The sequence below is a fragment of the Periplaneta americana genome, chromosome 8 (assembly GCF_040183065.1).
Source record: "Periplaneta americana isolate PAMFEO1 chromosome 8, P.americana_PAMFEO1_priV1, whole genome shotgun sequence".
Classification (NCBI taxonomy): Eukaryota; Metazoa; Arthropoda; class Insecta; order Blattodea; family Blattidae; genus Periplaneta; species Periplaneta americana.
The window spans coordinates 127117418-127132898 of NC_091124.1; the positions used below are offsets into that span (position 1 = coordinate 127117418).

Sequence of the window (15481 nt, forward strand, 5' to 3'; positions counted from 1 at the left end):
AATAATGTTACACAAGCTCACAGATTACAGCTCCTGGTATAATGTAATCACTTGCAATATTTCATCGCTATTTAAGAGAAAGGTACAGTATTTAAAATTTATGTAAATATTTTTAGATCTTGGTCTTTTGTAACGCTATTTAAGTATATTTTCCCACGCCGTGGCGTCGCGGTCTAGGGCATCCCGCCTAGGACTCGCGTTATGGAATGCGCGCTGGTTCGATTCCTCATGGGGGAAGAAATTTTCTCATGAAATTTCGGCCAGTGTATGGGACCGGTGCCCACCCAGCATCTTGATGCACTTGTGGAGCTACGATAGGTAGCGAAATCCGGTTGCGAATACCAGCTATAACCGATGGGGGGATCATCATACTAACCACACGATACCTCCATTCTGGTTGATGATCGTCCACCTCTGCTTCGGCATGTGGGCATGAGGCCAGCAGCCGGCTGGTCGATCTAGGCCCTTCACGGGCTGTAGCGCCACGGATTATTATTATTATTATTATTATTATTATTATTATTATTATTATTATTATTTAAGTATATTACTAACGTGTTAAGCAACCAACAGCACTATAAACGCAATTTCTTGAGCACTATGTATGCAATTTCTTCAAGAGGTAAACTTTTTCATGAATATTCGCCAAGAATAGCAAGGTGGTTTTCACAACTCGGTTCTTTATTACAAAGAACGAGTCATTTCCATCTGAGTTCGGGTTCGCTCACTAAATAATTTCATTTAGCAAGAAATAAATTCTGACTGCGTATTAAGAGTTGTACAGAGAGTAAATTTTTTTACAGGAAGTAATATACCTCTTTATGTTTTTCTGTAACAAATCTATTCCGAAATACATACATTAAGTCCTACAATCTTAGCTTCAGTAAATTTTTAATTTAAAATATATTTCTTAAAAAATGGATTAAATATTTCTTTACAGAAAAAATGAGGATTTCTGCTCCCTTTCTATAAAGATTAGGATTACGTTAGCTGTGTGACATAATTGAGATGGATTAATGAGACCCTAATTTTACTGCTGTGGATAAGTTTTCAATGAACGTATAATCATGCAAATAAATACTGATTTCTCCCAAACACAATCCCTTGGTACATACTGTTTACATTATTTACCTTATCACTTAATGTTAACGTAAACTGAGTAATGTAAGACTACAAACAAATTCAGACAAAATGCCGTCACAACAGATTTAGAGAAAACATTTATTTTGACTTATTTTTTCAAACCTCTTTATTGAACTGGCTATCGAATATGACCAATGTTTGTTTCTAAATGCACTGCACTTTAAGGTGTGCATTTTTATTTGAATAAATTATTATTATTATTATTATTATTATTATTATTATTAATTATTATTATTCCTTTTCAGTGAAAGTCTATGTTGGGAGATTTTGAGCCCAGAAATACAAACACAAATATATAATTCGGTGGTAAAGGAGATAAAACAAATTTTGAAAGCTTAACAGATAACAGTAGATAATCACAGCAGGCTACTAATTTCTACCATATAAGAACAGAGATAACATCGACGATATACAAAAACAATTTTAAGAAACTAAATCTCTCTCATACCTTATACCAAACCAACTAGAAAGCAGGTATAATAATAATAATAATAATAATAATAATAATAATAATAATAATAATAATAATAGTAATAATAATAATAATAATAATAATAATAATAATAATAATAAAGCAAGGAGATGCACTAGCACCTTTAGTTTTTAACTTTGCTCTAGAATGTGCCATTAGGAAAGTCCAGGATACAAGAGATGGTTTAGAATTGAACGGGTTACATTAGTTGCTTGTCTATGCGGATGACGTTAACATGTTAGGAGAAAATCCACAAACGATTAGGGAAAACGCGGGAATTTTACTTGATGTAAATAAAGAGATAGGTTTGGAAGTAAACCCCGAAAAGGAAAAGTGTACGATTACGTCTCATGACCATAACATACGAGCAATATGAAATGGAAATATAAACATTGGAAATTTATCCTTTCAAGAAGCGGAAAAATTCAAATATCTTGGAGAAACAGTAGTAATTATAAGTGAAACTCGAGAGGAAATTAAACGCAGAATAAATATGAGAAATACTTATTATTATTCGGTTGAGATGTTCTGTCATCTAGACTGCTCTCAAAAAAGCCAAAAGTTAGAATTTAAAAAACAGTTATATTACCAGTTTTTCTGTATGGTGTGAAACTTGGACTCTCACTTTTAGAGAGGAAAAGAGGTTAAGGGTGTTCGACAATAAGATGCTTAGGAAAATATTTGGGCTGAGAGAGATGAAGTTACAGGAGAATGGAGAAAGATACACAAACGAGAACTACGCATTGTATTCTTCACCTGACATAATTAGGAACATTAAATCCAGACATTTGAGATGGGCAGAGCATGTAGCACGTATGGACGAATCCAGAAATGCATATGGAGTGTTAGTGGGTAGGCCGAGACGTAAATTGGAGCATAATATTAAAATGGATTTGAGTGAGGTGAAGTATGATGGTAGAGACTGAATTAATCTTTATCAGGATAGGGACCGATGGCGGACTTAGGCTATTTGAGGATGGCAATGAACCTCCGGGTTCTCTAAAAGCCATAAATAAGTATAATAATAATAATAATAATAATAATAATAATAATAATAATAATAACAATAATAATTTTATTATTATTATTATTATTATTATTATTATTATTATTAAAGAACTGTTTAGAAGTATAGGCTACGGTATATAATATCGCTTTTAAATTTATACAGAACGAACCTGAATTTTTATGAAAAGAAAAGCTTCGATATCTATTAAGAAATTATTAACGTAAACTGTAAGTCTGGATACAATTTTTAATGTGCTTGATTTGATCCACTGTAATTGGTGTACACATTAAAGGAAATAAATGGAAAATAATAGTAATAATAATAATAATACTCGTAATAATAATAATAATAATAATAATAATAATAATGACAATAATAATAACAGTAATGACTTATTCAGAGCTCACATTCATCATTATTCTATTAATTTTATACTATGCACACTCAATGGGTCTCATGTAGCGTAGGGTGTGCACGATCCCAAGTATTTTAGTCGTAGCGTATATTATGGGTGGTAAGATTGGGAAAATTTTATTAAACGAGTACTAATAACACCCCAAACCGCATTGTTTGACATGGTCACGCTTAATCTATCAATAAAGTAACAGAGTATAAACTTAGTGGACCCGAGTTCGATTTTTGGCAGTAACATTGACCTGTTTTTATATCACTTACTTTGTGTCGTCGTGTGCTGTTTTAAGCCGGGACATTATGTAATAATATTGTGATGACTCGACAAGAAATCTCAAAACTAGTTAACACCTGGTTTCGTTGTATAGGCCCTAATCCTCACAAGACTGTTCACAATACCCCACTATCTCCTGGCCTATTAGTCTCATGAGTAACGGCTTGTTGGTGTCACTTTTGAGGTTATAACTTGTCTTCGGACAGTTAATTAAACAACAAGTGTGAAAACGAAACGGCCCAAAATGTGAAAATCTTCAAATTGATTATAAATAATGATGATAAATATAATTAATACAGAAGTGATAAAGTGTTTAATTTCAGAATGTAATTTGAACACTTTATGAATCACTTCCATTTATATGAATTTTCATATTCAAAATATTAACATAATGCATTGCCTATGCCAATGGTTCCGAAACTTTTTGAAGTGCGACTATTTTTGGGCGAAACTTCTATATGCGCCCCTACTACCCAACTGGTAGAGTAGGCCTACTTAACCCCGTTCGAAAAATACTGATCCTTGAAAAATCGAAAAGTATGATAACTGTATTTCAAATTAGCGGCTACCAAAGAACAGCCAAAATAGAAGAATATAGTGAAACAATGATACGAATATTACATAATCATTTATAGTAGCCTACTATGCTAATGTTTTCGAACATTAACGCTTTTGATAGTAGATTACAAGGCACACAATAACAACCGGGATGAAATCAAATATAGAAATTGATTTCTGGTCGACATCACTTGAAAAAAAAAAAAAAAAGAATGTGATGCATTCCAGTGTATTAAATAATCGAGAAAAATTTAACTAAATATGTTACGAGAAATACTGAGTTTGTTTTTGCGAATATGCGGTTCGTTTGCTCAATTCTTAACAACTTTTTCAGTATTTTCTGGAAGACAGTAAAAAAAAATGACAGTCACAGATTGATATTAATCTATTTTAGGCAGTTCTGTTCAAATGGCTCAACTTCCGAAAAAAAATGTGCAGGAAAATGTCATTTATATATAGCGTGACCATGTCAAACAATATAAAAATTATGGTTTATTTAACGACGCTCACAACTGCCGAGGTTATATCAGCGTCGCCGATGTGCCGGAATTTTGTCCCACAGGAGTTCTTTTATATGACAGTAAATCTACTGACATGAGACTGTCGCATTAAAACACACTTAAACATCATCGACCTGGACCGGGATCGAACCTTCAACCTCGAGTACAGAAGGCCAGCGCTATACCGACTACGCTACACAGGGCGACCCAGTTGTGGATGAAAGAATGTATGAATACCTCCAACTTGCAAAAGAAGCTCTTACATTTTTAAATAACATTTGCAATCTTATATTTATGCAAAATAAGTTTCTCATCCCTGACTCTCATCAAAACAAAACGAGAAATCTCATTGAACTTGAAAGTGGTATCACTGTGTGTGTTGAATAGGTCCAGATTTGATACTTTCTGGAAAACAGGCATATTGTGGCATCAATAAAATTATTTTTTACGTTAGTGTATAACTATTGAAATTTTTTATTCTTATGTTAAATGTTGTTGATGTTTCTGAACACACAATAAATGTATATTAATAAGATGGTTTGTGTCTATTTTGTAAATCATCTATCGACTCCCCCAGTTTGGGAACCTCTGGTCTATGCTATTAACCAATGAGTTAATTTTAATATAAGCAGTATTGCTGTGTGTGTAGTATACGATTAAATAGACTGTATGAATGTATGAAGCAGAATAATTATGCTATTATTCTATTATTGTGTCAGAATATCAGATGTCACTTGCATATATTGTCGTTGTTATTCAAATACTATATCGAACATTCCATCTCTGTTATGATCACACAACGGTTTAATTCACTTTGCATAACTGATTGAAATGTGATTTTATTATTAATAATAATAATAATAATAATAATAATAAATAACAATAATAACCACTACCTTCATCTATTGTCAAGAATTCGGTCAAGTGTTATATTTTTCATCAATCTTTTCTCTGAATTTTGAAACGAAATTAAATGTTCAAGGGTAGCGGTTCTGCTTAGCCGTGTGGCTATGATGAGAAGCTAATGCTTGAGACACAACAGAAAACATAAGCCCTACACATTCAAGCCTAAATTTGCTGGAGATAAATCTTCATGTTTCTATCGGGAATAGGATCAGGGTGAGCAACATTTATTGCAACATATACATAACATTGCTTGAGACCCAGCATATAATAATAATAATAATAATAATAATAATAATAATAATAATAATAATAATAATAACAACAATACTAATAATAATAATAGAATAACTACCATTAATATTATTATTATTATTATTATTATTATTATTATTATCATTATTATTATTTGCACGATAGACAATCTAGTGTACGAATTTCGAATACTCTCTCTGATCCATTTAATATTATTTGTGGTGTGCCCCAGGGCTCAACTTTAGGACCTCTTCTATTTTTAATTGCAAAAGAATAAGTTCTGACTATTATTCGCTGACGATCTTAAAATTTTTCGAAAAATCAATAGTGTTGCTGATTGCCAATTTCTTCAGGATGACATTAATTCAATTACGAAGTGGTCAGTTGATAACGGGATGACTATTAATGAACCCAAAACTTACGTAATATCATTTTCAAAGAAAACCTCTACACTAAAATATAACTATCATCTAAAAAATGTATTAACAGAAAAGATTGTATTAGAGACCTCGGTGTATTAATTGACAATAAATTATATTTTCACAACCATATTGAATATTTATTACCGTGCAATAAGAATATTAGGAATAATTCGGTCAATTACTTATTCTTTTTCAACACCCGACTCTCATTTAATACTATACTATACATTAGTGAGACCGAAACTCGAATATGCATCTGTAGCTTGGAACTCTATTACTAGTTCTGATTCGGCAAAACTGGAAAATATTCAAAGGAAATTTATTTCATTATGTTCGTACAGATTCCTGCCTAATAACTCTGGATATAACTATGATAAAAATGCGAGCACTTTAAATGTCGAAGCTTGTATGCCAGACGTCATGATCTCGATTACTTATTCTTATGTAAGGTCCTTAAAGGTGACATTAATTGTCAATCTTTCTTAAACAGTATCAGCCTTCGTATTCCTATGAAGGACATGAGACATCACAAACTCTTCTATAATAGCAATTCTAAATCTTCCTCGCCGGTCTCCAGATGTATTAGACGTGCTAACTTACATGTAGGCGATTTCGATCCATTCAATATATAAAAGTATTAGAATATGGCAATGTCTTTGCTAATATTATTTGCATTATCCTTATACACAAATTGGTAATAAGAATCAACTCCTTTCCCTAGTATTTTATAATATTTATTCTTGTAAATTAATTATTGTAACCTATGTTCTTTATTTTTTTGTTAACTCAAATATTTAATTTGTACCATAGTTGTTTATTTTAATGTATTAATTATATCACTGTGCTGGACTTCTATTGGCCAATGGCTGTTGTCCATCACATAAATATCAATAAATGAATAAATAAATAAATAAATAAATAAATAAATAAATAAATAAATAAATAAATAAATAAATTAGTAAATTATTATTATTAAATTTAAGTTGTTATTTATGCCCATTACTTTTAAATCTATTTCTTCATAATTTGTATTTCCTGACTGGTCTTCTCCGTGGCTTTTTTGTACTTGTTTCTTCTGTGACTAGCTTGAATTTCCTCCTACTAACCATCTCATTATGTGTTTTGTCCATTTTTTACCACGATCTATGTTTATAAAAAATTATAAATGTCATTAGCTTTATTCCCTTCTCAATTTTTTATGGATGTAATTATTTATGAGCTCAAAAATATTATTTTTGCCACAAATATTATTTTTGCACGTTGTTCAAATATTCCTAGTCTCGTTTTTGATAACTTCTATTATTATTATTATTATTATTATTATTATTATTATTATTATTATTACCGTATGTACGGACTCTCTCGAGTTATGAAGAACATTTAAAACTCCTACGAAACAAATCATGCTTCTTATCGCACTCGCTATAACCGGAATAATCTTAAATACTTTTGCTGAAACATTCAATTAGTTGTTAGTATGCAATACGTATGTAGGCCTGCTCTTATTTTTAGAAATAACAATAATAAAAAAATGGTGTAAAACATTGACACGGAAGGAAGGTAATATTTAGGAAATATTTTTAAAACAAAAATTAATTTCTACCAAAAACACAACATTGCACGAAAATAAATATTTCAAATAGATAAATAAGAAAGAAATTGCAATTAGTTTTTTTTTTTTTCGAAAACAAATAATAAAATTCTAGAAAGAGGTAATGGAAACGAAGAAAAATAGTTATAAATGAAAAGTCGGATGAGACATCATCAATACTTCAATGACTTAGTAGCTACGCTCATGATTTTGGTTACTTTCCGGCGAGTCGAACTATTATTTCTGGTGTAGGCCTACTAAATAAGTTTCCTTTGGAATACATTCTGTACTCTGTCATCACACTACTACATTTTCTTTCAGATTGTTCATTTTCATACATAGAATGAAATAGATGATTGACGTGTCCACGGATCTGATGATCACGCCACATGCGTAATTACACATCTAATTTTCGAGAATTTAATGTGAATATGAATATTAGCGTACTGTTTCTATGCACGATTTCCTCTGTAAAACAATACATTTCTTTGCATTTCAGAGAAATGTAGGTTCAGAAATACAGGTTCTGGCTAAACGAGGTGCGAAATTGCTAGTTCAGGATTATTAAGCTCTCTGAACAAAGAAGAAAACAAAAAAGAAGAAAATGGAAAAAAATCATTGATAATTTATAGATAATGAAGGACAGTACGAAATGAAGAAAGAATATACGTAGAAAAAGTGTTGAAAGAAATTAATTATGAAGGGCGCGAAAGACAGGAGAAAGAAAGAAAATAAAGGAAGAAGGAAAGAAATAATGGGCACAGGAGGAGAGGAATAATTAGAAGGAGAGTAGGAGGACATGCAAGAAGTTAAAATGTAAAGTAAAAAGTAAGGAAATATGCTAGAAAGGATATAAAAGAAATGGAAAGGGAAGAAATACGTAAACAGACAAACGAGCACAAATTTAATAGATTGAAAGGGGAAAAGGAAGAGAATCGACAAAATGAAAATAGATTACAAGTTAAATAGGAAGGAAGAAATACGAAATAAATAATAATTAAACGAACAATGACTAAGAAATGCAACTTAGTATTAAACAGAAATTGTGTAAAGTATAGAAATGTAAATGGAAGAAATTTCAGTAAAAAAATAGAGACAGGAAGGTAACAAGTATAGAAATGAAGGAAAGAAAGAAGACAAAAAACATAGATATCACTTTGTGGCTAGTGATAAACTGCAGTAACACTGACCTTCGTCCTGGTTGCTGCCGATCAGAATCTCCGTATCTTCATAATCTCCATCTCTGAGTAATTCCATGGGATGTTTGGGTAGGAAGACTCCGTCGATGGTTGGTGCCGAAGGGAAGCCGAGAATGCCCCAGTAGGAGTTCCATTGCTGCACGGATATGGTCTTGGAGTCCACAAGTCTCAGACAGGCCATCACCTTGCTGGGGGACTCCGTCAGCTGGGACGAGTTGCAGCCCACGTCTTCCACCAGCACGCGGCCTATGTCGGCAGCTTTCTCTGCTGTCATGTAGCTCCAGGGCGCATTCAGGGTGCCTGACTGCATGATACCTCTCCTTGCAAGTCCTCTGGTGACAGGCGATATGAGATGGAGGCTGACTGACCCTCCTCCAGCCGACTCGCCAAAAAGCGTTATAAGTTCCGGATCCCCGCCAAATGCGGCGGCGTTATCTCGAAGCCAGCGGATTGCCAATGCTTGGTCCCACATCCCCATGTTACCCGGGGCCTCTTCACTGTCTCCTCCGAAGAAAGGCGTGAGGTACAGAAAACCAAACGACCCGACCCTGTATTGCATCGACGCCACGATCACGTCGCTTGTGGCTGCAACGATGTCCGCGTCGTAAACATCCAGCGTCGAGGTGCCACTCATGTAGCCACCGCCGTAGATCCACACGAGGATGGGGACCTTGGGCGTCTCTCCTGAATGTCTGATCCTCACTCTCTGAGGAACCCATATGTTGAGGTATAGGCAGTCCTCCGACACGTTCGTGTTCGGATTCCACATTTCTTCGCCCTCAAATCCAGGGAAGTATTCGTATCGTTCTTGGTAGCAGCTGTTGGGCAGGGCTGTAGCGTCCAGCACGCCGTGCCAGGGATCGACAGGGACAGGACGTCTGAAACGAAGCGGTCCAACCGGAGGCTTCGCGAAGGGAATTCCGGTAAAAATGTGGACCTCGCGGCCCAGCACTAGCCTGGACGAACCACGAACCAGTCCGCTCTGCGTCTCTATAACCAGAGGGTCATTGTGATAATCCCTGTTGTTGGTGTTGACACCACCAAATGATGTTGAACCAGGTGCCGGCGTCGGAGAGGATCCTGAGGAAGAACTGTTGAAGTGAGGTTTTGATCCTGCACCGATTGCTTCCGCGTACATTACTGAACTCAGGAGTAGAAATACTCCGAGAGGAAGATGCTTCGAAATGGTCTGGATCTCCATCTTTAGAGAACGTTTATGTCTAAAAATAAGCTTTCCTTCTCTTTTAAGGAAATTCAATGAAGTAGAGTTCTTGAAACGCTAGGTAACTCTCAATATGATATGTATTGAACATGGAGTTGTCTATTGGAATACAGTGAGCTGATAACCAGTTCGGGAAGAATATCTTCACACTTAAATCTAAGTCCTGATTAGATATCACTTGAAATATGATATGTGTTGTGTTGATATATTATATCTCTATATAAACAATACACGTGGGATTTTAGTATACATATAGACTCCTTATATTCTTCTTCAATTCTTCAATTTCTCTTTCTAGCATACTTCCATTTTTTTTCTATGTAAAATGATGGTATTTTTGTTACTTAACCTATCTACATATATTTATTTCGAAAATAAACTCTGAAGTTTAAAATTCATTCGTGGCAGTTATTCTATAGCCATTTATGCTGTTAGGGGCAGATTCACGCACTACGAATTCACTTTAGAAGTTTTTCTTTATTTAAGTTCACACCACCAACTTGGAAGAAAATAAGACAACTGAAACCCGACGAGCAAGACTTGTGCTGACACACTGTCGCGTCCCTGTGATGCTGTTGTCCAGGGATGGCCGGCCGACTGGCGCTCTGGGATGCGGCTGGCAGCCACAGTGATCCACACACTACTGTGCGGCGCGCTGCCCGATCTCCCGGCGCGGCGCACGCGTGCTGACGTAGTATAGCCACCAGCACTCCGTAGTACTACAGCGTACCACCCGTCGCGTGCAGCAGTGGTCCAAGAGCGGACGCCGACAGATTGAGGCAGTCTGTCTAATGCCCTCCCTCACTGCACTGGCATACCATCTTATCGTATATCAGTTTGCAGAACAAGCCAATAAGGAACTTCTCGTTTATTCTAATCCTTTTCTTGTGTCTTTTCACTTCCTATCTTTCATTAGTCTATCCCTCATTCCCTTTCCCTACACGAATCCTTCTCTGATAACAATCTTGCTTATTTCATTTTTATCTAATTTTTTTCTTTACATTTTACTAAGTAATTAATTTTAATTTTTCCCACATTCTTTCTTAACTTTTTTCTTCCATACTATCAGTTCTTACCTTCCTCTCTTTATACATAATTCTGTCTGTCTTTGTTTATATATATTTCTTCTTCCATTAGTATTCCTTGGTAATATACTTATTTTTATTTTTCTCATTTTTTTCTATTTCCGTTCCCCTATTTCTGTCTTCTTAAGTGTTATCTTTTTTTTTTTTTTTTTTTTTTTACATATTTTAAAGTTATAATTTTCCACGGAAGTGTATGATTTCAACAATACTGGTAGGCTACCAAAGAATGTGCTATCCTTCGCTCCTTTAGATAAACCCATGATAGAGCTTCAAAAGGTGGCATTATATAGTCAAACCTATGAGTATTCCAGATGAAGCGGACACACATTAGACGAAGTAGAAGATCTCCTACGGTGTTTCGAGAGAAAAATTCTAAAAAGGATATACGGACCAGTATATGAAAACAACGAATGGCAGATACGTTATAATGAGGAGATCAGTCAACTGATTGGAGGACAATATATTGTTAAATTTATAAAATCCCAGAGGTTGAGATGGCTGGGACACATACAGAGAATGAACTAAAACGAATTCCCAAGAGAATATTACAAGGGAAAGTCCACAACAGAAGAAGGAAAGGAAGACCTAGAAGTAATGGGAGTGAGGGACTGGGAAAGAAGACTGAAGATAGGACAGAATGGAGGACTGCTGTAGGAGCGGCCAAAACCCACCCAGGGTGGTAGTGCCAGATGATGATGATGACGTGTACAGCAGTTATTTCTTTGTGTTCTTATGACTGTCTATTTGGACATCGTCTTAGTGCAATTTTTACAAACGGCTCACGCATAATATATTTATGTGTTTGTGTAAATTTAAACTGTGAAAATGCCAAAGGTTAAATAATTAAAATGTGTGGTGATAAAGCAGTGAATCGAGCATATACCAGGACTCAACAGTGATGGAGAGTGATTTTTTTTTTAATATTGCAATAAGAAGGTACTGTAATGCTATTAAAAATGTGTATGAAGAGGAAGATCTTAAAACAATAATTGGAGAGATGAATACAGAGCAGAAAGAAAGAAAAGCACAAGAGGAAGAAGAAGGGATGATGCTAGCTAGTACATCGTTAACATCTCCCTAGCCAGAAAGGAAGCCCAACAAAATTTAAAGAAACAGGCGAAAGAATGAAGCTGATTTCCAATGCAATGTATCCGGAGGTAACATCATAACACGCATTTCGGATGTCGACAAGGGAAAGGCCGACTTGCGAAACCCCATAGGAGAGAAATGGCGACGATTTGTACAAAAATGGACCAAAGCATGGAATTTTGAATCAACTATGTTCCAAATAGGTTCACTGAATTTTAAAAACCACAGTGTAATTAATTTCATCAACACCCGGTACATAACACTTCCTTTCTATAGATGCAAATTTAATGTATATGCCCTCAAATTTTATGGACACGAGACCAGGTGCCAGATGCAGAAATGTCGCAGCAAAGAAAGAATCCATCGTAAGCGGACAAAAGTTCGTCTGTTGTGCTTACAAAAAAATTGTTTCGGAATGGTGTTTGTGTGTGAAAAAGAAAATTCTCTGCAACTCTAAATGTCACAATAGCATACCTTCTCGCAACAAGTTACTCGTGAAACAAAAAATAATAATATTGAGTTTTGTGATATAATTATTCGTGATTCAACAACAAAAATAATGTTTAATTATCCCATAACAATAAGTGAAATAAAATTATTTTGTGTTACAACAACGACAATAACAATAATAATAATGTTCATGTGCAAGTATCAATTTTCTAAAGTCCTCTTAGTAATAAGTTATTTCTAGATGTAACTTAATTACATAGGTGAAAACTGGAATTTCCTCGGATTTTGTCGGATTTCGCGTTCTGAAATCGTTACAATGGGTTTTCACTAATAACAATCAGTTATTTCTAGATCTAACTTAATTATATTAGCCAAAACTAGATGTAACTGAATTAAGTAAGTGAAAACTAGAATTTCCTAAAGCTCTTTGTGAGAACTAGAATTTCCTAGGAACTTCGAGTTTCGACGAATTTCACGTTCCGACTGTAACAGTAATACTTAAATATGAAATCATTGTCATGTACATTAAGGAGCTTACATACTGTATAAAAAACAATGACTAAACTTGATATATAATTAAGTAATTGCAATTTATATCCCAATTCCACTTATAACAGGCCTAAATGAAAATTTATACAAAGACGCAGAATAACCTATAAAAATCGACTAATCCTCATAAACCAATTCCATGTAAAAATAAGTAATTCTTAATTTTCAATTTAAATTGATAAACTGTTCGATAGTCCCTGATACGACGAGACAAGGAGTTCCACAGACGACGAATTGGCATGCTGAAAGAGGACGAATAGAAAGAGGTACAATGACGAGAAATAGATTTAGCCTATAACGGCCTGATGTTGATTCCGTAATGTTGTAAGGCATTGAAAGTGAGTTCTCAGATATTTTAGAGTAGAAGTGAGTAATGTTCTAAACAGAACAAAATTGATTCCGGACATTGAAATCTTATATTCCTTTCTAAATTCCCTGCGTTAGAAAGAGAATGCAAGATTTATCTCACTCTTCTCTGTAAGAGTATGCGTCATGAATTGTTTGATAAGTAGCCTATATAGACATAGACATAGACATAGCTATATATTCTATATTATATGGTTTATGTGTACGAGAAACAATAATTTTCAGCTCGTGTAAGGAACTTTCTTGCTATTTTCTCCTATATTAGTGAAGTATGTTACTTTGTATCGGACCGGTAAGACTTTGAATAGATTTGTGTGCAGAAACATGAATTTAACCTAATGTGAACAAATTTGGGGAATCGGTTAAAACTTAGCCTACAAGTTTTAATAATGTCTTCGTGATTTAGAATTTTTCTTAGATACTAATTATAGTTAAGATAAATATATATATATATATATATATATATATATAAAATTTGTTTCTGAAAACTAGAAATACTTCCAAATACATGCGTATTTTGACTTCGGTAAGTATTTTTAGGTCTAAAATAAAAATATATTCCTAGGGTAGACTATTATTTAATATATGTGTGAATGAAAAAGAAACTGTTTCTGCAAGTAAAAGGAATGTTTTTGTTATTTCTATCTATACTAATAAAGTGATATTAATTCGCATAGGACAATGAAACTTTCGATAGATTTGCGCCTAGATACATGAATTTAAAATATTTTGAATAAATTTGGGTAGTCACTTGGAATTTTACTTTTTCATTATTTCGATTCTTTCTTAGCAACTAATTATTATAACGAAGAATATTTTGACTAAATCTTTGTTTGACACCAAAATAATATTTAAGATTTGGTAGATTTGTTATAGAAACAACTTTCCTGTCTTAATTTGAAACTATGTTGATAATTTACTCTAGCCGACTAGCTCCTCTTTAATTTGTAACCATCTTCAGATGCTAGTAATGCCCTTGATTGTTTCCATTTTTTTCTTATGGTACTTTGGTAGTTGGACCTTTTATGATGGGTAGTGTTGTGTCAAAAGTATGTGTGAAAATTTAATTGTTATTGAGAATCTATCGTTAATGTATGTTTGTACGTCTGTTGGTTGTGGGATGAAAACACAGTTTATTTTGGTAAATTTCCTAAATTAAAATAATAAAGATGATTTTCTATTCTCTCTTGAAGGGTACACACCATTGTAAAATAATTTATTACCGTAACACAACTACTAGGCCTACATTGAATGCTCAATAGTCTTTATAGTTTTATTCTCTTCAGGATAAACAAACGATGTAAGAACAAATGAATCAGTACAATTAACGAAAAGCCATACCAATTTTGTCAATAAGTGAGTCGTTTATGAAGTTTAGCTACGCTGCAGAAAATCTGGGATTATTAATGGACAGACATCTGAATTGGAATAGCCAAGTAACTCACATCTGTAAGAAAGTATTTTCCTTGCTCCACTCTCCAAATCATTTGCGAAATTGTTGGCCGCTTTTAATAAAAATAAACACTATTCAATCGCTAGTGATGACCCATTTTGATTACTGCGATTCTGTCTTGACAAATATAACTGTCAATTTAACTGAAAGACTACAACGTGTTCATAATGTCCTTAACAGTTACGCTCATATCGCAGTTGTAATCCATTATGGCGCCCAAGTATTTAAATTGTTTAACTGCTTCAAACGTCATATCTCCTACTGATATGTTTTGAGGAATGTTTCTAGTTTTGGCTGTAGGCATTACCATATACTTAGTTTTCTCTTGATTAATCATTAATCCCATTAGTTGAGCTGCATTAGAAAGTTCTGTAGTTAATCGTTTAAGGATTGACAGGTTCCTAGTGATAATGGTAATATAATCTGCATATGTAGGCCTACATATTTGGCTTGACTTGAGGAATATAAGTGCCTTTTTGGTCTACTTTTTCGATTGACTGATGTATTGCCAGGTTAAATAATGTTGTGGA

The 15481-nt window shown here is 34.0% G+C and overlaps 1 protein-coding gene across 1 annotated transcript in view; it reads right to left on the reverse strand.

The window, feature by feature from the left end:
• Positions 1-10079, reverse strand: part of LOC138705028 (acetylcholinesterase-like) — a 510423-nt gene extending 500344 nt beyond the window's left edge. Inside the window, exon 1 of the mRNA XM_069833576.1 lies at positions 8729-10079. Within this exon, the coding sequence (XP_069689677.1) occupies positions 8729-9938 (1210 nt within the window). The 5' untranslated portion in view covers positions 9939-10079. The remainder of the gene's footprint in view (positions 1-8728) is intronic.
• Positions 10080-15481: the final 5402 nt, after the last annotated feature.